Source organism: Gopherus evgoodei, chromosome 1, assembly GCF_007399415.2.
Source record: "Gopherus evgoodei ecotype Sinaloan lineage chromosome 1, rGopEvg1_v1.p, whole genome shotgun sequence".
Lineage (NCBI taxonomy): Eukaryota > Metazoa > Chordata > Testudines > Testudinidae > Gopherus > Gopherus evgoodei.
Window position 1 is genome coordinate 252,244,323 of NC_044322.1, and position 24,361 is coordinate 252,268,683.

The 24,361-nt window shown below is 42.8% G+C and overlaps 1 protein-coding gene across 8 annotated transcripts in view; it reads right to left on the reverse strand.

Annotated features, from left to right (window-relative positions):
• ERC1 (ELKS/RAB6-interacting/CAST family member 1) overlaps nt 1–24,361 on the reverse strand; it is a 593,813-nt gene that overhangs the window by 30,754 nt on the left and 538,698 nt on the right. For 6 of the 8 annotated variants that reach the window (XM_030543036.1, XM_030543051.1, XM_030543046.1 and 3 more), the window contains 2 exons: nt 23,408–23,509; nt 7,422–7,610 (listed from right to left, as the gene is read on the reverse strand). In XM_030543036.1, coding sequence (XP_030398896.1) covers nt 7,422–7,610; nt 23,408–23,509 — 291 coding nt within the window. Of the gene's footprint in view, nt 1–7,421; nt 7,611–21,686; nt 21,754–23,407; nt 23,510–24,361 lie in introns of those variants that run through there. The other 2 variants (XM_030543056.1, XM_030543053.1) reach the window with 1 other exon arrangement.

Consider the following 24,361-nt stretch of genomic DNA (forward strand, 5'->3'; position numbering starts at 1 on the left):
GACTCTGATCTTCGCTTGATCTGGACTTTGCCTTCTGACTTAGACCCTGAAACCTGACTTAGACTCTGACTTTCAGTATCAGCCCTGGCCTGGAACCTGACTACACACTCCTCTGCTACTCCCTGCCTCAGGTTTGCCACTGCTCTGACCCTTAGTCTTGAATGCCTGTGTGGGATCCTGACAGGTTGCCTGGAACACTCTACCCCATGCTGATGTCTTACCCTGGGGCAGCATAGAGGCAGTGGGCCATTCACTGCCCAGCATGCCCCAGAGGATATTGGAGCTGCCCAAACAGGTGGACTACTCCCAGGAGGAGCTCCCCATGTCTTGAACCAAGGAGGACTATATGCAGTACGCTACTTGCCAGCGCCAGGAAGGTCCAGCATTTACTGTTGGCCAAAAAGTGCAACTGGCCATGTCATAAACTGGACCACCAATATCTCAGGCCATATCTCATTGGCCAGGTAATCAGTTCAGTGACTATGAAGTTTCAGTTACTCAGATCCCTCAAAATACAACCAGTGTTTCACATATCCTTGTTAAAACCCTACAGACAATCCATTTGCTTAGCAGGCTCTACCACCACTCCTTCTGGTGCAGATCCAAGGACATGATGAGTATGCAGTCCAAGAGAGATACTGGACATGGCTCCCTCTGGTATCTTACGGACTGGAAGGGCTGTGGCCCATAAGAGCGTTCCTGGGAGCACATGTCCCAATTCCATGCCCCATACCTTGTGGCAGCCTTCCCTGAAGCCCATCCAAACAAACCTGGGTCGGCAGCAGGCACTTTGTGTGTGTGGGGTAATGTAAGGTCCCAGGACCGGCGCTAGGGGTTTTAGCACCCTAGGTGCAGGGCAATTTTGCTGCCCCGTGCACTGGTCCCACGGCTCTGGTGGAGCTGCCGCAGTTGTTCCTGCGGAGGGTCCGCGGCTCTGGTGGGGCTGCCGCAGTCGTGCCTGCGGGCGGTCCACCGGAGCTGCACGAGCAGCCGACCATCCGCAGGCACGACTGCGGCAGCTCCACCGGAGCCGCAGACCAGCGGACTCTCCGCAGGCACGACTGCGGCAGCTCCACCGGAGCTGCCTGCTGCCCCCTCTGGCAAAATGCCACCCACCAATAATCCTGGCGCCCTAGATGATTGCCTAGGCCGCCTAAATGGAAGCACCGGCCCTGTAAGGCCCTGTGGGGCTAGAATCCAGGCCTGCAGAGCTGCTAGGCAGTTGGCATCTCCATGCTGCCACCTAGTGGCAGCTGCAACTAGCATGCACCTCACTGCCCATGACCTGCTGCAGAGACAAACCACAGGAAGTCCCACCTCAAGGGTCTGAGACAGAAACCTCATGGCTTCTGATTGGCTCCCTGTCCTATATAAAACTAAGGGACGTTTCAGGGAGTGCCCAGTCAACCGTATATATTTCCTGTACCTGCCACATCCATTCCTTGCTCTGGAACTCTTGGCTTTCATCTTAGCTTGATCTGGACTTCACGTTCTGACTCAGACCCTGAGACCTGACTCAGATTCTGGTTCTGGGTATCAGCCCTGACCTAGAACCTGACTAAGCACTCTTTTGCTCCTTCTTGCCTCAGGTTTGTCCCTATCTGACCCTTGGCACTGACAGCCTGTGTTGGGATCTTGACATCTTGGTGCCAACTGGCAGAGAGCAAGGAGGTGCACAAGACTGGATCACCCGGGCTGGATACTTGCATAATAGTTCATTGAAGGGTGGCATGTAATGTTTCTACTGAGAGTCAGTAGCCCACAGGGCAACATAATCATTGCAAAATGTATGTATTCATAACATTTAAGGAGTTATATCTCTATACTGAAAATTATGTTGGACTTATAGACTTTAAGGCCAGAAGAGACCATTATGATCATTTAGTCTGACCTCCTATGCATTGCAGGCCACAGAACCTTATTCACCCACTCCTATTCTCAGGGTCTTGGAGTTAAGGCAGATCACCAGAAGGTGACATACCTTAGAAATGTTCCTTTCTGGCAGGAGATAACAGACACTTATCTTCTGACTGGCTATGTGGGTATTGCTATGTGGGTATACCTCACACTGTATGTCTATTTGCATACCAAGTCAGCTGCTAAAAGAGAGATTGCAAAATCTACAAGAAAGGAATTCTACAAAATGAAAAACAGCAGGGGGGTATTATTATTGATTTATTATTTGTATTTCAGTAGTACCTACAACTACCAGACGTGGACCAAGACTCCACTGTGTTAGGTGCTATACAAACATGGCACAAAACGGTGGTCCCTGCCCAGAGAGCTTATAGTCTAGATTGTCTCTCAACTACTGGCCCACCCTCATATAACAATGCTTTTTCGACAGAAAGGCCTGCTGGAGGAGCAGGAGTGAAAGCAGGACTGGGAACTACAGCATCTCAGCTTGAGCACATCACACAGAGACAGAGGTTCCATTTAAGAGTGGGGTTCTGCTCTGTGCAGGGGACTAGCCATCACCATATGTAAAAAGGACTTTCGGGAGACAGAGGGCAGGAGAAACTATGCTCAGGCTGAAATGCTGATGAACCACAAACTCACAAGAAGGGATAAGCTCAGTCTAGGGGAGGGAGTGTCCCAGCACTTGTTTTATTTCTGAAGATCTGTACCTCTCAAATGATCAAGAATAAAGTAACTGCTTAAGAAATTCCTTTGCTAAGCCCATGTTCCTTGTTTTCCTGCTACGTTGTTTCTGCAGGGGTTAAACTAGAAGCCCCGAGTGCCCATTGCCTAGGTGGGACTGAGGAAGCTTGTGTAAGTGAATGGGGTGCTCAGGAGGTCTCAGATACTAGGTCTGGAGGCAAAGGTGGCTGGACAGTGGAGTCCATATCCCAAGCAAAGGCATCTGAAAAGAGTTCTGGGCCTGGAAGGATGCCCTAGAGTCCAGAACTGGCAGCAATGACTAGACTCTACTTAGATCCAATTGACTTGGAAGCACCTGAGTCCACTCACAACAGACTGACTGTCATACAGTGACTTGGCCACATGATAATATACATAATTTTCCTTTAAAACATTTAAATGAAATGTCTAAAAAATAAGGAGGTAGCAAGTCTGGTGAGGACAGAAGTGCAATCAGGACTAACTGCCCATAGGAAGAGATTCTTCAGGAGATAAAATAAGGCTTCAATGTCACATAACTGTAAATCTGAAAAGAATTACTTGGGGCAATGAGAACAACTGCATCACATCAAATATCAGTGCTTTTTTTTAACACAATGTCCAGAGCTTGCTGCATTTTTCTTAAAGCAATGATCCAAATAATGTAAGAATTAACAGATGATGGATGTGGATGATCAGTATATTATTTTAAATGTCTATGACTTATTTCAACATCAAGATTTCCTCCTAAAACATTGCCAAAGAAATAATCTTCACTGAAGGATATGTATGTGCTAAATTTGACATTTAAAAACAAACCTGTTTTTAAGTTCTCTATTTTAAAAAAGCATCTGATACACGTCTTCACTGGCCAAAAACATTTTTACTTGTTTGACAAATGCCTCAATGAACTTCCAATAAACTTTCAAAAAAATACTCACTTCTAAATTGAGATTAAGCACAAGAAATTACAGTCCAAAATATAATTAATGAGAAAGTTAGATATATTTGAAAATAGGGCTTCAGAATGGAAGTGCCAGCTCAGTTTTAATTTCTACTGCATAGAATAACAGGCAGATTTGTATCTCTGTTCTGGGTAGGATTTTTCAAAGTGCTCAATAATGGCTTAACGATCGTCCAATTGGAGTCAATGAGTGGAGTTAGATGAGTACTTTTAAAAATCCCACTCTAAGGCCATGTCTACATCTAAAATTTTGCAGCGCTGGTTGTTACAGCTGTATTAGTACAGCTGTATAGGGCCAGCGCTGCAGAGTGGCCACACTTACAGCAACCAGCGCTGCAAGTGGTGTTAGATGTGGCCACACTGCAGCGCTGTTGGGCGGCTTCAAGGGGGGTTCGGGGAACGCGAGAGCAAACCGGGAAAGGAGACCAGCTTCGCCGCGGTTTGCTCTCGCGTTCCCCGAACAAGCAGGTCTCCTTCCCTGCGGTTTGCAGGGTGGTTCGGGGAACGCGAGAGCAAACCGGGAAAGGAGACCAGCTTCGCCGCGGTTTGCTCTCGCGTTCCCCGAACCACCCTGCAAACCGCAGGGAAGGAGACCTGCTTGCTCGGGGGTTCGGGGAACGCGAGAGCAAACCGCGGCGAAGCTGGTCTCCTTTCCCGGTTTGCTCTCGCGTTCCCCCAACAAGCAGGTCTCCTTCCCTGCGGTGTGCTGGGTGGTTCGGGGAACGCGAGAGCAAACCGCGGCGAAGCTGGTCTCCTTTCCCGGTTTGCTCTCGCGTTCCCCGAACCACCCTGCAAACCGCAGGGAAGGAGACCTGCTTGCTCGGGGGTTCGGGGAACGAGAGAGCAAACCGGGAAAGGAGACCAGCTTCGCCGCGGTTTGCTCTCGCGTTCCCCGAACCACCCTGCAAACCGCAGGGAAGGAGACCTGCTTGCTCGGGGGTTCGGGGAACGCGAGAGCAAACCGCGGCGAAGCTGGTCTCCTTTCCCGGTTTGCTCTCGCGTTCCCCGAACCCCCGAGCAAGCAGGTCTCCTTCCCTGCGGTTTGCAGGGTGGTTCGGGGAACGCGAGAGCAAACCGCGGCGAAGCTGGTCTCCTTTCCCGGTTTGCTCTCGCGTTCCCCGAACCACCCTGCAAACCGCAGGGAAGGAGACCTGCTTGCTCGGGGGTTCGGGGAACGAGAGAGCAAACCGGGAAAGGAGACCAGCTTCGCCGCGGTTTGCTCTCGCGTTCCCCGAACCACCCTGCAAACCGTAGGGAAGGAGACCTGCTTGTTCGGGGAACGCGAGAGCAAACCGGGGAAGGAGACCAGCTTCGCCGCGGTTTGCTCTCGCGTTCCCGGAACCACCCAGCAAACCTCAGGGAAGGAGACCTGCTTGCTCGGGGTTCGGGGAACGCGAGAGCAAGCTGGGGAAGGAGACCAGTTTGATTACCAGAGGCTTCCTCAGGTATGCTGGGATACCTGCTTATTCCACGGAGGTCAAGAAAAGCGCTGGTAAGTGTCTATACTTGATTACCAGCGCTGGATCACCAGCGCTGGATCCTGTACACCCGAGACAAAACGGGAGTACGGCCAGCGCTGCAAACAGGGAGTTGCAGCGCTGGTGGTGCCCTGCAGATGTGTACATCTCCTAAGTTGCAGCGCTGTAACTCCCTCACCAGCGCTGCAACTTTCTGATGTAGACAAGCCCTAAGTGTGTGAACATGTACACTCTTGTATCGAAGGATAAATCAGGTAGATGTATATATGCTTAATAGTAAGTTTAATTTTGCATATATTGGGCAAGATAGAAAGGTTTTAACCCTGTCAGCATTACATGCCTTTTCTATTCTATTATGATACAGGCTTTGACAAAATACCAAGCAAAATGGGATCCTCTGTTCTGTTGCTTGCTTATATAGGTCTCACGATGTCATTACAGCCCTTTAATGTGAGATCATATTTACCTACATAACACTCTCTGTGTATTTCATGGACATGACATTATAGAGATGTGATATACTTGTAGTTAAACATATCGAAAATTAACTTCAGTATAGTGGTAGCTAGAAAGGCTGTGAATCACTATACAACATATGTCTGTTTGCACATGTCTGTCCCATGGTATGTGTTCGCTACAAGAATGTATAGCATTAATGTCAGAGTACATTCTTTCTCCTGGCTATACACATAATCTACTCCAGCTGTCTGAGTAAGCAGAATTTGATGGTCTTGGATAAAGAGAGCTTTGTATAAACATTAATGCTAAGAAGGGACCATGAGATGACAGAAGCTCCAACATAATGGCTTCATTTCAACCGCAAGCCTTATCCCTCCATTCACTTTCATTCTCACAACTCACTGAGTAAAAAAAATTCAAAACACAAGTTCACATTCTCTGATGAAACGAATATTGAATTGTCCAGTAAGAAATTGTCTGGAGATGGGAGAAAGAAATATAAATATGGAAGTTCATGGACCACTGTGGAGTTCATGGACCACTATGGAGTCTTAATAACACACAATCTCAGACATGAACATAAGGCATCAGATCAATATTTTAAAAATAGGTGTCAAAAGTTAGGCTCCTCAATATTTTGGCTCTTAAGCAAGAGCCCTGATTTTCAAAACTGCTGAACATGCAGCAGCCCATTTTAGATGCTTAATTATGAATTTAGGAACCTAATTGAAGGCATCAATTTTTAACAATCTTGGTCTTCGTGCCTAAAGGTCAACCAGTCAGAACCCTGCATTAATATTGCCTGGCAGGCCCATACATTCACATACTGCAATGAGATCATCAGTAAGGTCACGGCTTCCGTGACCTCCATGAATTTTGCAGCGCTGGTGTGGCTGACCCCAAGATAACCCCAGCAGTTGGGGAAGCCCCGGGGCCAGCCGCACTGGATGCTGCTCTGGCAACTCCAGGCAGCTGGTCCCCAGCGCTGCCCTGGAGCAGCGGTCTGGGACCAGTGGCAGTGGCGATGGGTCCCAGGTTGCCCCCCCGCCACAACAGTGGCGATGGTGGGGCTGCCCCCGCGCCCACAGCAGTGGGGCCACGGGCCGCCCCCTGCCCAGATCAGTGACAGAGGTGCCCCAGGCTGCCCCCACCCAGCAGCAGCAGGGCCCTGGACTGGCCCCCACAGCAGAAGTGTCACCTCACGCTGCCCCCTTCCCTCCAGCAGCACTGTTCAGGAGCCCCCTTCCCCAGCAGGTAAGATTTAGTCACAGGTATTTTTAGTAAAAGTCACGGACAAGTCATGGGCCATGACTTTTTGTTTATTGCCCGCGGCCTGTCCATGACCTTTACTAAAAATACCCATGGCTAAAATGTAGCCTTAATCAGACATACCTTCATTAATCACTGTATATATATTTGAGGTAATATGCTGGTTCCTAAGAACAAATTTGTTCTGTACTTTCCAATGTAAGTATGCTACCAACTACACAATATTTAAGATTAATGTGATTAGGTTATATTATTAAAAAAGTGGTAAAATCTATTAATTGGTGAAAGTGAAGGGTAGTGACTTTTCACAGTGTTCCATCCTACAGAATTAAAGTTTAGGTAACATACAGGTGAACAGATTCAGAATGGTTCCTACTGAGCATATTGCCCAACAGTGAGTGAATGCAACATGCCCTCAGTTGGAGCAAATACTGTAAAACAAGTACAATACCTAATAAAGATTAAATGGCTATTGTTTTAAAAAGTAACCCTCTCACAATCAACTGAAGAACGAGCCTTTTCTAGCTGCATTCACCTCTCATGGATTCCCTTCACAGCATCTCTGTCACATCAGCAAGGTCTGAATAAACACTTCAAAGGTTCTATTACTGATGGACCTGTAGAAGGCTCACCTGTTCTTGGGTCATCTTCTGCAGCTCTTTCTCCCAAGCTGCCCGGTCATCATCCAGCTGGTAGGAAGCAGGTGGGGTGAGTCCACGCAAAATCAGGGGGTCACGGTCATGGCAGAGGGCTGTCAGGTGTCCAATGTACAACTTCAATTTGCTGCGATTCTGGTCAAGTTCTAAAAGGGGCTGAATTATCTGAGATAAGAAAACAGGAATAGTCAGGGTCGGCCTGAGACCCAAGCCACTAAGGAATCAAAGACCAACTCCTAAGTTATAATCTCAACATCCCATAATATTTTTAAAGCTGTAAGAACACTGAATGAAATCCCCAAACCCTTCTGTCCTGTAAAATCTGTTACACTGGACTAAATCAGGAAGAAATGGAGCATTGAGGGCATGATGATGCTGGCTGGCTTGTTAGTATGAAAAGTAGAGTATTAAACTGTATAGATTTAGTGTGTTTATTGCACAACCCCACTCCAGTTATCACAATTCCCTGCTTTAATTTTTTTAAAGTGAATTTTGTGTTGGTGAAAGGTGCCAGATTGATAGACCTGGAAAATGAAGTCTGATATTAGCCACAGGTTGCCTGTCCACAGCAAAGGCAAAGGCACAACACCACTCCAGTTACCACAATTCCCTTTTTTAATTTTTTTAAAATGAATTTTGTGTTGGTGAAAGGTGCCAGATTGATAGACCTGGAAAATGAAGTCTGGTATTAGCCACAGGACAGGTTGCCTGTCCACAGCAAAGGCAAGGCAGAACAAATTCCTCCCACGTTGCTTTACACACATGCATCAATCTTTTTCTGAAGGGATCTCTTCTAATGATGCCAGTTAGCATGAACTGAAAAGTTACGTTTCTGAAATACAGACACCTCTACATTAGAAACTTCACTTACACATCATGTCAATACATAGACCACCAAACAGTCTTGAGATGGTGATGACATTCAGTCATTACCTGAGCAAAACTTAATGTGATGGCCTAAAAATGCAGAACTCTTACAAGCACTATTTTATTTTATCTAATCTAAATCTAATCTATGTTCTTACTTCCAGTCCTTTGGATCATCCAGTCTCTTCTCTGAAGAGTCACTGTTTACCAAGAAATGGAGACCAGATGAATAAATGCAGAGTCTCACACTAGCATACTGGTTTAAACTGTTCTAGGTTTTTACAAAGGTATGTTTAAAATTTAAACAAGCAGAATTATGGCTCTGTGGAATGTAGCCAATCAAAAATTGAGGACGTGGAAGGGCCAGGCTGTGCACCTCCTCTCAAAGAAATTAGGTGCTGAATCTGTATCTGCTGACATGCACCAGCTGTGAGAGCTGCAAAGCCTTGCCAGAATGCTGGCAACTGTCAAAATGTTCCCATTTAGACAAGGCAGAGGCTGCACCTGTTGCTTGTCAGCAGGCTCATGGTGTCTCTTCAATGGGACACCTCTGACCCTGCTAATGAAGGAGAAGCGTGATAATCTCTGAGTCAACAGAAACAGGGTGCTGGTATTACTTTCAACAAAGACATTGAATCCTACCCCCTGTAACAAGCTGTTCTGGCTCACTTCTTTTGTTTCCAACACTGAATGGATTAAGTTCTGTGGAGTGAGAGGAGCTGAGAGCAACAGCTAAGTAGTTAATGGGTGTCAAAATCCTTCTGATGAGGACACAGCAGCACCCAGGAACCTACAGCAGAAGGTTATGGTCAACAGCATCTTAACACCTCATAGGAAATAATCTGGGAGAAACCCTGGCCTAGATGACAAGCTGAGAAGTAGAAAGATGCAGGTGAGGGAGGCTGGACAAGAAGACTAGAGACTAGGAAATCTTTTGAGGATGACTTGACAGGCCAGAAGGCAGGAAAGCTAAAATGATGAATATTTACCTCATGTTTATGCATTTGCTTCTTGCACGCAGATGACACAACATTAACCAAACTATAGAATGGGGAACATAAGGTTCTGTGTGAACCCCCATCTGTCAGTTTGGGGGTACCAGTCACTAAAGGCGTACATATGTATATATAATTGATAGGTGTGATATGTTAAGACGGCAAGTCACAACAGGATAGGATTGATCCACTTTTGTACAGAGCAGTGGGAAGGTATATTCTAGAAGCAACACAATTCTTCAGGTTTCACTTCCATGTCCAAATACAACTGAATTTCAGTCCATTACACATTCATCAGATTTGTCTATTTAGTGAATACCTGACATAGTAGCATTCCATTCCCCCAACTTCTTCTAGTTTAGACCTTCCATACTATTTCCTACTAAAAACCCACTTCTGAGATTAATTGCATTTCCTAAAATGGCAGACTTGAGGCCTCTGATTCTCTTGATGTGTTCCCTATCTTTGTTGCTCTTCTATTCATCTACAGCTTGAGGTATAATGGAGACATCATTTTCTGTAAAATAATGACTTGCAGAAATAGGGACATGAACAAGCTAATGTCTAATGATTAGGTGGCTAATCAATAAACTTTCTAATCACCTTGTATTCTCTTTCAGATAACAGATTCTATTAGGCATGCATGGGATGTGTGGATTTCAAGCTGACAAGCCAGTGTAACAGACCTATCTAACTATTCTTATTCAGTACAGCCTGTGTGATAAGGAAGTAGCAGGACTATCTCACTGATCATTATAATGGATTTTAGGATGGAAACTGAACTTGATTACTCAGGGACAAGATCCTTTGCAAACCAGAGCACATTTCTGACTGTCCCCCTCATCTGCTTACCTTGGGAAGAGGTGTGCCTCCCTTAGTGGAGATTAGCCATGAGGCATGTGAAAGTTCTTAACTAACAGAGCTCCCAGAGCTGTTCACAGAGCGATCATTTCTGTCCCTTGGGACTCATTAAATCCTGCCAGTCAAGTAGGAAATGCCTTTATCTCTGCATTCCTCCCATATCTAATTTGAGCCGGCCACTTAGCAAAAGGCACTGTGCTTCCCACAGAGCAGAGCTGCCACTACCTTATCTCAAGAGGGTGCAAGAGCACTTGCTAAGTGGAAATGCAGAGAAGCACTGGATTCATAAACCAGGTCACATTTCTGCATTCAGCTGTAGAGCTTTCTAGGGAAACACTGGATGAACTGGCTTCCCTAGAGGCATGGAAATATTTTCCAAAACAACCAATCTTCAATAACTGTCACGATACAATTAGACCACTTCCATCAGAGCACAGAATAGAGTCTGTTTAACAATTCTTACACATACACACACACATACACTCTATCCTCAAGCTCAAAACAGTATTAATACACAGTTAAGGTTGAAAATGTATTCTGCCTACCACAAAAATGCACTACAATGTTAAAGTGGAGACATTAAATGCTTGACAAATCTAAAATAAGAGCAAACCATTTTAAAGTTATCAACTGACAAAGAAATGTGGGAATGCCTTTCAAAACAAACTCAACTCAAAAATAACTTGTCCAGAAAGTTTCCAGAAAGTTTTAACTTTGGACAGAGTGAGCAAGACAAATTTAAATCTAAATGTAGTTTTGCAAAAGATATAAAGAAGTGAAAATAGGGCTTAGAATGAAATAGCTGCTGCTACCTTAACTGTGGAGTTGCTATTGCTATATCACGGTTAACCTATATGATAGTGACAGTATTTAATAGCTTTATTTTGGTAAAAGCTTGTCTTAGACTTGATAGTCATGAAGCATGGATAAGACAAGACATGATATTTGTCCTGAATGTGGTTTGACAGACCTATCCAAATGTTTGCTTATTTCTTTTACTGGGAGAAACCAAGACACCTCAAATATGGAGACTGTGGTGTCCAAATGTTTATCTGAGAGACATCAAATATAAATATGCAAAAATATGTAGGAGGATGTGTGAAAGGGCCAAGTGTGATAGTAACTGTCTATAAATGGGTAGAGAATGAGAATATTTTAAGGTAGGTGTAACTGCACTCACACTTGTCAGAACCTGACATGCTGATCAGATGCTGTAATGCTTTTTTGTGTAACTGTGTGTATATGACTCTGTGTGTATGGGAGGAGGAAATAGAAAAAATTAACAGAATCACATTGGCATTGCAGTCAGCACACTCTGCTATATTCATGCTTGGCATTGGCAGGACTGCTTAGGGTAACCCTTCAGCAGCATGGCAGTCCTACTATCAAGTGTGTGCATACTTACTGTGGATAACATTGTAATATCCAGGAAGGAACAAAGCAGATAATGGGCCTTCAGTTTCACAATCAAATAATTCACTGAACTGATAGTATAGTGGGCTGGAGGACAATCTATAGCTTCTTTTCTATGCACTTTGGCTGAGTCCCCTTCCCCATGTCCTGTTTAACTCAAACACAAAATCATTATAATAAGGAACGCAGAGTACTGAAAGGACAGAAAAAGATGAAACAAAGGAAAGATAGTGAAATTGGGAGATATTCTGGAGGTCAAAATAAAATTAAGTGAGATCAGAAATATAATTGATCTTTTAGCCTCGTGGAGCAGAAACAGGAAAACGAATGGAGGGAACAGGAGCTTTCTAAGGAGTGAAACCATTCATGACACACTCTATATACAGTTTGCTATCTGGGATTACAGAGTTTTGGACTGATCCCGACCTGATGGTTTCTTTTGGTAGCCTGTAAGGATATAATCCTTAAAAGGAGTTCCGAAATAATGAAGAGATCTGACACAGTGCATGACTGAAATGCAACCAAGCTGAGGCTAGCCTCTTTTCCCCATCTATCAGCCATTTCTAACAGAGGTATGCAGGGATGGGAAATTATTTCCAGCCACTCTGATGTTCAGACCTTGCTTCAACTGGATGCAAATATGCTGCACAGCAAGTGTACTCCTGAAACCTATCACTGAATACTAGCAGACAGGGATGAGGCCATGAGTGTCTATAAATTTGAGGCATCTGGCAATCATAACTACTTGTTAAAGAGCATGTAAGAAGGAAAAGGACCTAAAAAAAAGGAGTGCAGGTGGGAGGTAGGGATGGGTGGAGAGTTTAGTTGGTGGCTGCAATCCCAGAGAAAACAAATGCATCTGTGATTTGATATTAATATTATCAGAAAGCGAGATCTTGGCTATTTGTTGAAATGCAAGCCAGAATGTTTTTCTTTCTCCAGTTGAAAGAGCTGAGAAAAAGCAAGAAAACAAAATGATATCATCTGGAAATATTTGCATGAGCGCCTGAATTAATCCTGCTCCTTGGTCAGAGGATTCCAATTTGTTCAGCAATCACTGCAGGGGTTCAAATCCAGCCATGGTGTCACCACAAAATTCAGTGGAGTTATACAAGGCATGAATTTGGCTCAGGAAGTGCAAAGCTTTCCCCAAATCACAGCAATTTATCACTAATGTCTTCCCTTCATTATTTTAAATGGAAACAGAAGAAAGCTCTCAAAAACACACTGCCTGACCTAAGTTCAGCTGCTGCTGCACCGAGACACTTGGTTTCTTCAGAGAGACTGTATTACTGAAGCTTGGGGGCAGGTTCACTTTCCTGTAGATTTGTTTTTTTATAAGAAAAATGGGTTCAAATCTACCCTCCATCACACACTCCTCACAAAACCAAAACAAACCAAAACAAATGAACAAAAAAACCATGTGAGGAGTTGGAAGAGATCTTGGCTGCTCTGCAAGAGCTGCCTTTCTCAGTATCACTTCTGCCAGAGTCAATCAGGAAATCATATTTATAAAACATTCTTTCTGAAATTTTTATACACCATGAACAAATCCCACAGATTAACATTTTCCAGAGCTCACTCCCTTCACCTTGGGAAAAATCCAGACTCTGGGGGGAAAAACAGGGAAAACACAAAAGAAGGTTGCGTTCTCCATCAACTCTCCCTGTTTAGAGAGTAAAATACACGAAGAAGATGAATCAAAAAGACTTGCAATGAGTTGCCCTAAGGATTTTTAATGTGTTTTAGAAACCCCTAGCTTTTCAGACATTGGTCCACATAACAAATCTATTTTATTTGTTTAACCCCACTGGCAGTCTCCACTTACAAGGCTGTGGGGATCTGAACAACAGAAGAATTGAGGAGTACTGCCTGAGTTAAATGGGGAACCAAGTTTGGAGCAGAAGGGACTTCTATAGGTCAGAACTGAGGTATACTGACAGAATTGTGTGTGTGTGTGTGTGTGTGTGTGTGTGTGTGTGTGTGTGTGTGTGTGTGTGTGTGTGTGTGTGTGTGTGTGTGTCAGAGAGAGAGAGAGAGAGAGAGAGATTACTAGAAGAGCAGGGAGTACTATAATTCAGGATGGAGGTGCTTTGGCAGAGCTGGAGGTGCTGTTTGCACACAGCCAGCCCTGCCTCAATTTAACTGTACTGTCAACTTGTCACTTTCATGAGCACTAACACTGACAGTGAACACTCTCCCCCAAATGGCTAGTATCACAGTGCACACAATACAAGTGGTCCGGGTCTCCCTTTTCTGTAATGCTCCATACTGTTAATTGTCTGTCTCGTTCTTAACTGAGGAAAAGCAGAAAAGTTAGTGACTTAAGGGCAAGATGAGATCAGAATATGGCAACTTCAAAAATGTTTCTTTCTGTCTATTGTTTTTTCTCTTCTCAAAAAGTCTTGGAGTCTGGCAGCTCTGCAAAATGGTTCTGGAACAAAACAGGATTGAGAGAGAGAGGAATGGGGGTGGCTAACCACATGAGTTCAGTGATGCTGTAGTTCCACACTGCAATTCAATGTGTCAGGAACTACTTGGTCTGGGAAATGTCATTTTGTTAGTTCCTTTAAGTTGTGACAGTTTTCAAGTTAAAAAGGCTACTTTTCAACACTAAATACAACTAACAAAAAACCACATAACAAACCAGGGGTTGGGGATAGATATACTTGTGAGGTATTTAGTGTGTGACAGTTTTGGCATAAAAGAGGGAAAGTGTTCCCCCTGGCTAATGAAAATGGTAAGACAGCCACTCTGAGAAAACTGTTTGCAGATTGTGTGGTGAAACCACAGATTTAAATACTTGCTTCCCCACATAATTTTTCTGGGTGTAATCTGGGGGCAAGTGAAAGCTCTGATTCTACACACTTCATTAGATTTTATGTTGGTGGGATCCTTTCTGCATGATGGAGAAGGACTTTGAAAAGGGGGATAAGAAAGAAACAGGAGAGTCAGTTGATGTCTGTGCTTTCCATCACACACACTTTCCAGCATCAGATTCTCTAATATGTAACCGTTGAGTAGCCAGAGACCACACCTCTCAGTCCATGTTAAATATCAATTGTCCTTACTGTTCTGGTATTTCATCTGTTCCTCCTTCCCATTACAAGGAATAATAGGGAGTAGTAGCAGATACAGCCTTTGCTTGCAAATATAACAATTGCATTGCATACACTCTGGGGATCTGTAGATGTGCGCGCTCTTATCAGGGCAGGGTCTAGGTTTTTTGCTGCCCCAAGCAAAAAAATTTTTGGCTCCACCCCGCCCCTTTTTTCTGGGCTTTTACACGTGGTTGCACTTTTCAATGTTTTTTGTTGTTGTTTTGGTTTGGGTTTTTTGACTGGGTGCGGTACTGATGCAGCATTGGGCAATGACTGCATCTGAATCTGCTTGAGCTGCGTATATCTGCCTGAATTTCTTATCGAGACAAAGAAACTGAAAAGCCCCATGGGCCATGAGAGCATCTGAGTAACTTGTGCCGCCTGTAATATGCACGGAGGGGAAATACAGACTAGAGAGTGACATTTCAAGAGGCTTAAATCACTGCTTGCTTTGCTGCCCCGGTGTCACGTCTGGGTCTCTTGAAGGAAGGCTACGGGGTTGTGCAGCTGCGATCGGAGGCTGAGCGAGAGCCCTCAAAAGGGGACAGTTATCTCTGGAGACAGCCCTTGGCTTTCCCGGACACGCTCAGTATTTCAGTCCTACTAGGAGCTGGGCTGCTGCTTCTGAGCGCTTTCTGCTACTTTCGCTAATTAAAAATGAGCCTGACGTTCCTCAAATCATTAACTGAAATGGGTAAGGAGCATGCTGGAGAATTGCCTGCTGTCTGACGGGTGCTAATTCCGACACTGCTACTTGATCAAAGGGTCGGGTAATTGTCTTTAAAAAGTTATGCCAGAATGACAGGCTCTCTCCCAGCTCAAATTCATTTCCAAGGAGGCGGGGGAGGGAGAGAAGAAGGGGGAAAGCCGGGCTAACTCTTGAAGGGGTATTTCATGGCACTCTCTCCTGGTGCGTCTCCCTGAGCCCCACTGGCTGTACTGCAAAACAGATGGTGTTATTGGCAGCCTGGGGCTTCCTTCCCAGCCCTAGTAAGTTCTCAGCGGCTTTCTCGTTGTTCCCTGGGGGACTCGGGCTGTAGGGTTTTAGGAACATGAAGTCGCTCTTGGTAGACTCCGGGTTCAGGCAGACTTTGTAGCAATAGCCCGGAGGGCCGCTGCCGGACACATCCAGGCAGTTGGTTGACACTTTGTTGCCCGAGGAGAGCTGGGGCTTGATGTTGGAATTTTTGAAGATGTCAGCAGGAATGCCACCCCTGGAAATGTGCTGCCCCAAGCACGTGCTTGCTTTGCTGGTGCCTAGAGCCGGACCTGACTCTTATCACAGTTTCTGTACTCTTTTGTCCCTTATAGTCTATTATAGTATTGATCAGAAATAGAAACCCTTCCCTAAGTAACTGCCAGGGAACACAGTCTGTGCTTTTCCTGTTCAGAGGAATTACAACTCTCCTGCCCATTGGTGAGATGAATCTGTCTCTCCTCCCGCTGATAGTCTGTGTGCACAGTGCTCTTCTAGCACTTCACCTTCCTCATGAACCTTTTCAAGCAATGTCACATGAAATCCACTGTATATCTGATTCCCTTGTCTCTTGGACTCATCTTTAGTTGCATGCTATGCAGTCAAATGGATATCCCAAGCACAGTAACATGGCTCATCCCTGTGTTATATTAAGCAGAGGGATGTGGTCTGATTGCCTGGGCCAGGCTACTGTGAGCTGGAACTGAATCTTGGTGCATCTCTCAGTAATTACAGTCTTTACCAGCCAGGAAAGTATAGCTTCTAGACTGGCTGCATGCCCTTATCAGCTCTTATTTTAGTAACTCCCATCACAAACCTATTTTCACAGTTACTATTGGAAATGACTTCATTCTCTTATTAATGCTCCCCATATTGCTAGTCCCATTTTCTGTGTCATTTCCTCTTCTCCCAATTTATATCCTAATAGTATTGGAAGCAATGCATCTTGCCTTTCTTCAGCTATTCCCATACGTGTATCTATCTCATGGATGTAAGATGGGTACCTGATCCTGAGTCCAGTCTTTTTAATGGTCACAACTATTAGATCACTGTTCACAGAAACTTCTAAGCTTGCATGTCTGTTCTCCAACAGACGGACACGAACTACAAGAGCTCTGGATGGTGAAACAGTAGGAAAATGACCAGCGACTTCAACACAGTACCATAAACCGCAACAGTTATGGCAGAAGCCTGAAAGAAACCACGATGTTTGGGTTCACAATGCACAGCTGGTACAGAAACCAAACCACTAGCAGAAGACCTTGTCAGGTGTAAGACAGAGAAGAAACAAGACAGTCATGGAACTCTGGGAACAATTGCCTTTGGTTTAAATGAATGAAGTGATTTACTGAAAAGCCCAAATCTCTATCAAAATGAGCTATCTGTTCTGAATGTTTTAGAAAATATTATTCTATCTGTGCTTTTCTTTGATATGTGAAGGTAGTAGGAAGATGATTCAATTGAGCTACACTTCAATCGTTATCATTTAATTCATCCCAGATTTACAGATAATAAAATTCCATCTGGAAATCTTAGTCTCATCATCCCAAAATCAGGAAGAAGAAGAATGATGCATCAAAAAAGATCAGTTATTTTGTGCTTGTTGATAAGACATAAAGGACAAGACATCTTGAGGATAGCAAATTAGCACAGAGTAAAAAACAAGTTAATGAAATAAATGTATGAACTAGAGAGAAGGGTAATGGGTAGAAGGCATTCCAAGGGCTGGAATGTATGTTAGTCTGGAATAGGAAAGCCCAGAAGAATGAGAGATGTGACATGTCAGGCTGAAGGACTATATGCTAAAGTGGGCAATGAACTAAGACAGAAGGTGGGAAGGAGATGACTTCTAAGCAGAATGGTAAATAATAAAACACAAGACAAAATTATCAGGTTCAGAAATTGCTTACTAAGAACTAGGACAGTAGTAAATATTCGCTTCACTGCTATGGCACTGGTACCTACACCACAGTACTCAAGTCACTAGGAAGGACAAGCTTTCAACAGAGCCAATGGAGTTATAGCAGAGAAGGTGCAGTATTAATCCAGTAGGCAGGAAGGGCTTGGAAAGAACAGTTACTTACATTATAGTAACCATCGTTTGTCAAGATGATGTCATCTGTATGGATCCCACTGTAGGTGTACATGTATCCTCTGTGTGCAAGATTAGAACCTTTGGAATAGCAATGTCTCTTGTGCCCCACTGCCAAAGGTATAGAGGACAGACCAGATGAAGCCATCCCTCAGTTCTCCCACTAATTTTGAATCCCAGATAAGAAGGACAACAAAAAGTGGGAACGGAAGATGGGTTTTGGAATCCACCTGGATGACAGCATCTTGAAGAACCACAGTTGTTATAAGGTAAATAACTGTTCTCTTCTTCAAGTATGTGTCCATGGGGATCCCCACTCTAAGTGACTGATAAGCAGTGACCCATCTGGAAAGTGGGACTGAGGAGCCCTGACTGTCACTAACTGAAAAATGTTATAACACTGATCTTCCAAATTTGGTATCTGATCTTGCAATCAGGTCAAAAACACTGTATTTAAGAAAAGTAAGATGATTATTCCACATAGTTGCCTTGCAATTTTTGCATACAGGAATGTTCCTGAAGCAAGCAGAGGACATATCTTATGCTCTAGTGGAGTGAGCTTGAATATTTGGAGGACCATATGATAGCACGTTGATATACACTACATAATCTATTTTGAACTTCTCTGAGAGGAGATGGTTTGACCCTTAGAAGCACCAGAGAGGGCAATAAAAAGATGAGAAGAGTCTAAAAGGCTTTTATTCCATCAAGGTAGGATAACAAGGCCCCTGAAACATCCAAGGAATTTCTTATCTCCTGGAGAGGAGTGGAGTCTTAAAAAAAAAAGATAAATTTACAGATTGATTCAAATGAAAATCCAACACAACTTCGGGAATCAAGTAGGAATGAGGTTTCAACACCACCTGAACTCTGAAATGTTATGTTTTAAAACAATAAAACTAGGGCTGTCAAGCGATTAAAAGAATTAATCATGATTAACTGTGTGATTAAAGTATCAGAGGGGTAGCCATGTTAGTCTGGATTTGTAAAAGCAGCAAAGAGTCCAGTGGCACCTTATAGACTAATAGACGTTTTGGAGCATGAGTTTTCGTGAGTGAATATCCACTTCATGCATCTGACTAAGTGGGTATTCACCCACGAAAGCTCACGCTCCAAAACGTCTGTTAGTCTATAAGGTGCCACATGACTCTTTGCTGCTTGTGTGATTAGAAAAATGAATTGAGATTAATTGCACTGTTAAACAATAATAGAATACCATTTACTTAAATATTTTTGGATGTTTTCTACATTTTCAAATAGATTGATTTCAATTACAACACAGAATGCAAAGTGTACAGTGCTCACTTTATATTTATTTTTTATTACAAATATTTGCACTGTAAAAAAACAAAAAGAAATATTATTTTTCAATTCACCTAATACAAGTGCTGTAGTGCAATCTCTGTCATGAAAGTTTAACTTACAAATGTAGAATTATGCACAGAAAAATAACTGCATTCAAAAACAAAACAATGTAAAACTTTACAGCCTACAAGTACACTCAGTCCTACTTCAGCCAGTCGCTCAGACACTCTTATGTTACCATACATAAAACCATACTATTACTGGTAACAATGAGCAGTAACAAACCAACTATGGCACTCCCATTTCCAATGGCTAGCAGAATTTAACACTTGAGACGGATAAAGGGCCAGAGTTGATGCTCATATAAAATGAGCATACTCTAATAATGAATGAAAGAAAAGGGTACCAAAATAGAAGAATAAGAGCACCTATGGGGAACGAAAGGGTAGGGTGGAAAGAATCCAGAAGGTAAGGCAGTGAGGCTACTGAGAAGATTGTCATGGTGTATCACAGTTCTGTTAGATTTGCAGTCTCTGAGCACACAGTACCAAACAGTGCAGCTGTATATACAGTACATACTTGGAGAGGCAGTGCTATGTATCAAGAGAGTGTGTCTACAATACTGCTGTCATGCACTGAGTTAAGTATAATTAAACATTACCAGTAATGTGGGTCAGGTTCAGATGTTACACTACAAACATTTAGTTACATGTAGTAAATGTTTTGGTGGCCTCTAGTGTGTGTTTGTCTGCACTACAGGGACATAAATTCTAGTGTGTACTGGCATGTTATGCGCTAACTGGACCATGTGGACGTGGCTGGCGAGCATTAAAAGTTCCCTACTGAGCATTAACACAGTACAATTTGAAATGAGGCTACATCAACATGCACAGCAGAATTCTTAGTGTATGCCAGGAGGGTCCACACAGGCCACGGAGTGCCACAACACACTAGTGCGCACTAGAATTTATGCCCCTCTAGAGCAGACTAATGCACCATGTATAAAAGCCCTTTTACTTCAGTACTGAGCAGAAGTGTATAGATGCCCATGGCTAGAACAATTTCTCGAAAAAAAAAAAAAAGCTGGCTTCCTATACTATCAATCTCTTGCATTAATGAACTAAATAACTAAATTTTACAACTGCAAAAATAAAAAATAGACTCTGTGGCCAACAAACCTTCTCCTTCTAGCATATAAGAAGTGGGAAGGGCTGTGGCACACTCTCCTCTTCTAGTATACATGGAACACTCTGCTAAAAATGTTATCACACTAGGGACCACTGGCATGGGAGGCACTTATTACTCTCACCCCTGCTGGGGTATATATGAAGGGCTTGTGCTTGACAGTCTTCTCTGTTGGGATATATGGGAGGAGAGGCCTCTAGCTACCACATTATCCACAGAATATGCTGTGTTTCTTCTTTGCTTCTCTGCTGTGGCATGGAAGCTGAAGAAAATGTATGTGCTTAACAGAGAGGCAACCCACATCTGCCTTAATTTGGCAAACTCCTAGTCTGTGAAAATGGTAAAGAAATTCAGCACACTCATTTTCCTAAGCTTTCTTCCTTTCTCAGTACATAGGATGGTCAACGGAAAGATCTTTTTGATCAGTATCTGTTACACCATCTTTTTAATTTGGAATGAACATCAGTTCGAATGACTCCTACCTTCAAAGTGCTTTCTTCCTTTTTGCCATCAACTTACCTCATCTCTCCATCCTTAATGGCATTCTTCAGCAAGAGCTTTACACACATCCTAATTGCTTTACACACTTAACACCAGACACTGACACACAAGCATTGCAAGAGAAGTGACTCAAAAGGAGTGTGAGATCACCAAGGAGCGTGAATTAATCACATTATCAATTTTTTTTCCATAAAAGGGATTTCCTCAATTCAAATCCCAAGGCATGAAATTAAAGTTTGACTGTCATAGGTGGAATAAATTTTCCAGCTGATTGACTTGATGTGTGCAATGACACATATGTAATGTGGCAATAAATCAGGGGAATGTAGAGAGAAATTGGAGAGTCTTATTTTTTTCTATTAATTTTCTAAGAGTCCCCTATTCTGAGCAGTTGTTATTAATAGCTGCCTCCTCTGAGTTAATACATATTTGGGGCAGCTTGGTGCTTTGGGTCATCTATCTGGCACTGTTCTCAGCAGCAGAGCTCAACATGCTCAAAATATGTAATCTCCGGGTAGAAATATTACCTCTGAGCTCATTCATTACTGACCAGGATTTAAAAAAGGTTTGGTTACAGTGCAAATTGCTTTGTGAAAAAACAAAAAGAGTCTGACTGGAAACATTTTCCACCATGAGGTTAATGGCAAATTGTAGAGGACACATTTCCTGCTCTCTTTCACATGAATCATGGTGTTGCTTTGCATATACACATATAAACTCAATTACATGCCCTGGAAAGTTCTCCCCATAATATCATGAAACAATAACTTGATTCTTAACACACAGAAGAAATAAAAAACACAACAAATAAGTAGGAAACATCCACATGCATAGACCACGTGAGAAAGGGAAAGGAAACACACCCAGATTTCATGAATCACACAGAAGCAAGATGCAAGAGTGACCGTGGGAAACTTTTCTACGGTAAGGAAAGCTGATTCTCACCATTCTGAACAAAATGGCTGAACTAAGAGCATCTGATTGGCTATGCCCAAATACCTTCCTCCTCATCCTATTGGTTGAGAGATGACAAGGGGAAAAAGCCCCAGAGCAGCATGGGAATGAAATAAAGAGTTGATTAGTATTTAAAGCACAGACATAATTATAAAGTACTGCTAGTAGAAAAAAGTGGCCTCCAACTCCCTATGTCCTCTGAACTGCTGCCTTCCAGTAACTCAAACCATTGGAAATAGCTTTCTTAATTCTCTTTTAAACTTTGCTCAATTACTCAGAATTTGTTTACGTAAACTGAAAATGTAACCTGTCCCCCACTGCGAGATCATACATGAAACTCTTTTGGTTCTTAACCTGTTCATGCTACCAAAGTCTTCATTTTCAGTCAGGTGCCATATACACATTTGGAAAATGCCCTTATTTCACTACAACATTTCAGTGTGTAAAAAAGCACATACTCTTCTACTCCCCAGGAAATTGAGATTTGGAGACCACTGTTTTGATCTTCAAGATTGATAATCCTTCTCTCAAAGAAAATAGATCTGACACCTGCAAAGAATGTCCTGGAGGCCTGAAGCCACTCATTCATGATGTTCTTCATTTACAACACCAGGAACGCAGTTAAGTAGTAAGAAAATTTTATACTCATTCCTGTGTTTGCATCACTTTTATCCCCTCAAGAGCAATGAACACCATGTCTTCAACAGTTTTTCACAATATTATTTTCAGAGAGAGTCTGGTGTAGATATGAAAGGAAGTTTTAAAATATGGGATTTTTGGGGGTGTGTGTATGTGTTTAGGCTCCTCCATTTTCTACTTTCATTCTCCTCAGAACTGCCATGTTACAATGACTCATTCTTCAGCAGACCAGGATGAGTTCCAGCTCTATTCAGAACCATCAGTGCTACTTACAGGTCAGCCAGAGGATTGAGAAAGGTAAGGTATTCCCATCTCTCAATCTAGGGAGCAATTACAGTTTTTGAATGTTTTAATTAACCTGGAACACGTGAGGTTTCAACGTGAAATTTGTAATTAGGTTGGCAGTCTCTGTGTTACCCAAGGGATGGATATCAAATACATGGCTGATCTTAGTAAATGACACATGAGGCTCTACTATGCCTTAGAAATGGTAAATTGATCTTCTTTCAGTTCATGACCCACTGAGCTTCAGAAGAAACAACTTGTGCTCATCTGGCATACAAGTTAGGATTTACTTCTGGGAAATGGAAGTAATTGCCCACACACAATCCAGAGACCAATAAGCTGACCCTGACCAAGATTTCCTGCTATTCACAGAGAGAAATAGTTCAGGACCCTTCTTATTAGAGGTGATTATTCTCATGAGTTCCAGCAAGAATGGTGAAGCCACTCCAAGCACTCCAGAACAGGTGACTTGTATTACTGAAATCTGAACGTGCTTGGAGACAGCTCCTGCTTATGTTTCATGGGATAGTCAAGACATTAACATTCCTTTGTCCCCTCTTCACCCCACTAAAGACAACTCAGCACTTGGGAGCATTTGTACATCTTGCAAGGGTCTTCAAGAAAGCCAGCAGAACAGCTGCAACCATTTCTATCTTCTAATTTCACTCTGGAATGTTGTTTTTGTTTCAGATACTTCATGCACGTTGGGAAAAGCTACATATGACTCAAAAATAATCAGGCTCGGTAGTTAAAAGTCATTTTAAAAGAGAAAAGGAGAGAAGTATTACCTGGTCTGGAGAGGGTTTGTGGTTGGTTTGGTTGGAATGGGATGAGGATTTGAGGTGGTCATCCTCATAGTTATCTGCCATTAACTTCATGCGATTCTGAGTCTATGAGGGAAAAAGAATGAGAAATACATTTACTTTCAACTGAGTAAATTGAAAGTGCTATAAGGCAGAGGGCAATAGCCAAGGAAATGCATTTTATAACACTGTGCACCATTCTGTGCATGCCAGACAAAGCCCATGAAAATCATTGACATTCAAAGTACACAGAACTTGTACAAAATACACAACGTACTATAGATTAAGTGTAGCCACAAAGCAAAAGTAAAAATTAGTTAGCACATACAGGCCACTTCACTTCACTGTGCAGCTAAATTAACTTTGTAATTAACTCTCTCATCCTCTGAGTTGCACCTAATAACGATTGCACTGTGCAAATGTGTACAGGGGAATTAAGTTCTTGATTAAACTGCTTAAGGAAAAAGGCATCAATTTGGACAGCTCAATGAAAACATCTGTTAAATGCGAAGGGTTGGTCAAAAAGAAAACAAGCTATGAAGCCATATTAATAAGGGGATACAAATCAATACTGAAGATATTATAAATGGCATAATATAAACCTACGTGCCAGAAAAAGTACACTCTCCATTTGAATACTCAAATTCAGTTTTCAAAAAGGACATAGCAGAAATGGAAAAAATCCAAAGAAAGGTAAGAAAAATTGAGAGAGAGTTTGTCATGTGAGAGTTTATAAAGATGAGAAATAATTACTTTGGAGGGAAGATGAATTAGAGGTAACATAATAGAGATATATCAAATAGCAATTACATGAAGTCAGTTGGGAACTCCTAGTTACTATTTCATAATACAAGAACAAGGTATGTCCAATGAAATTAAAAGGAAACAAATTTTAAAACCGATCAAATGAATTACTTCTTATAATTTTTACATAAAGCA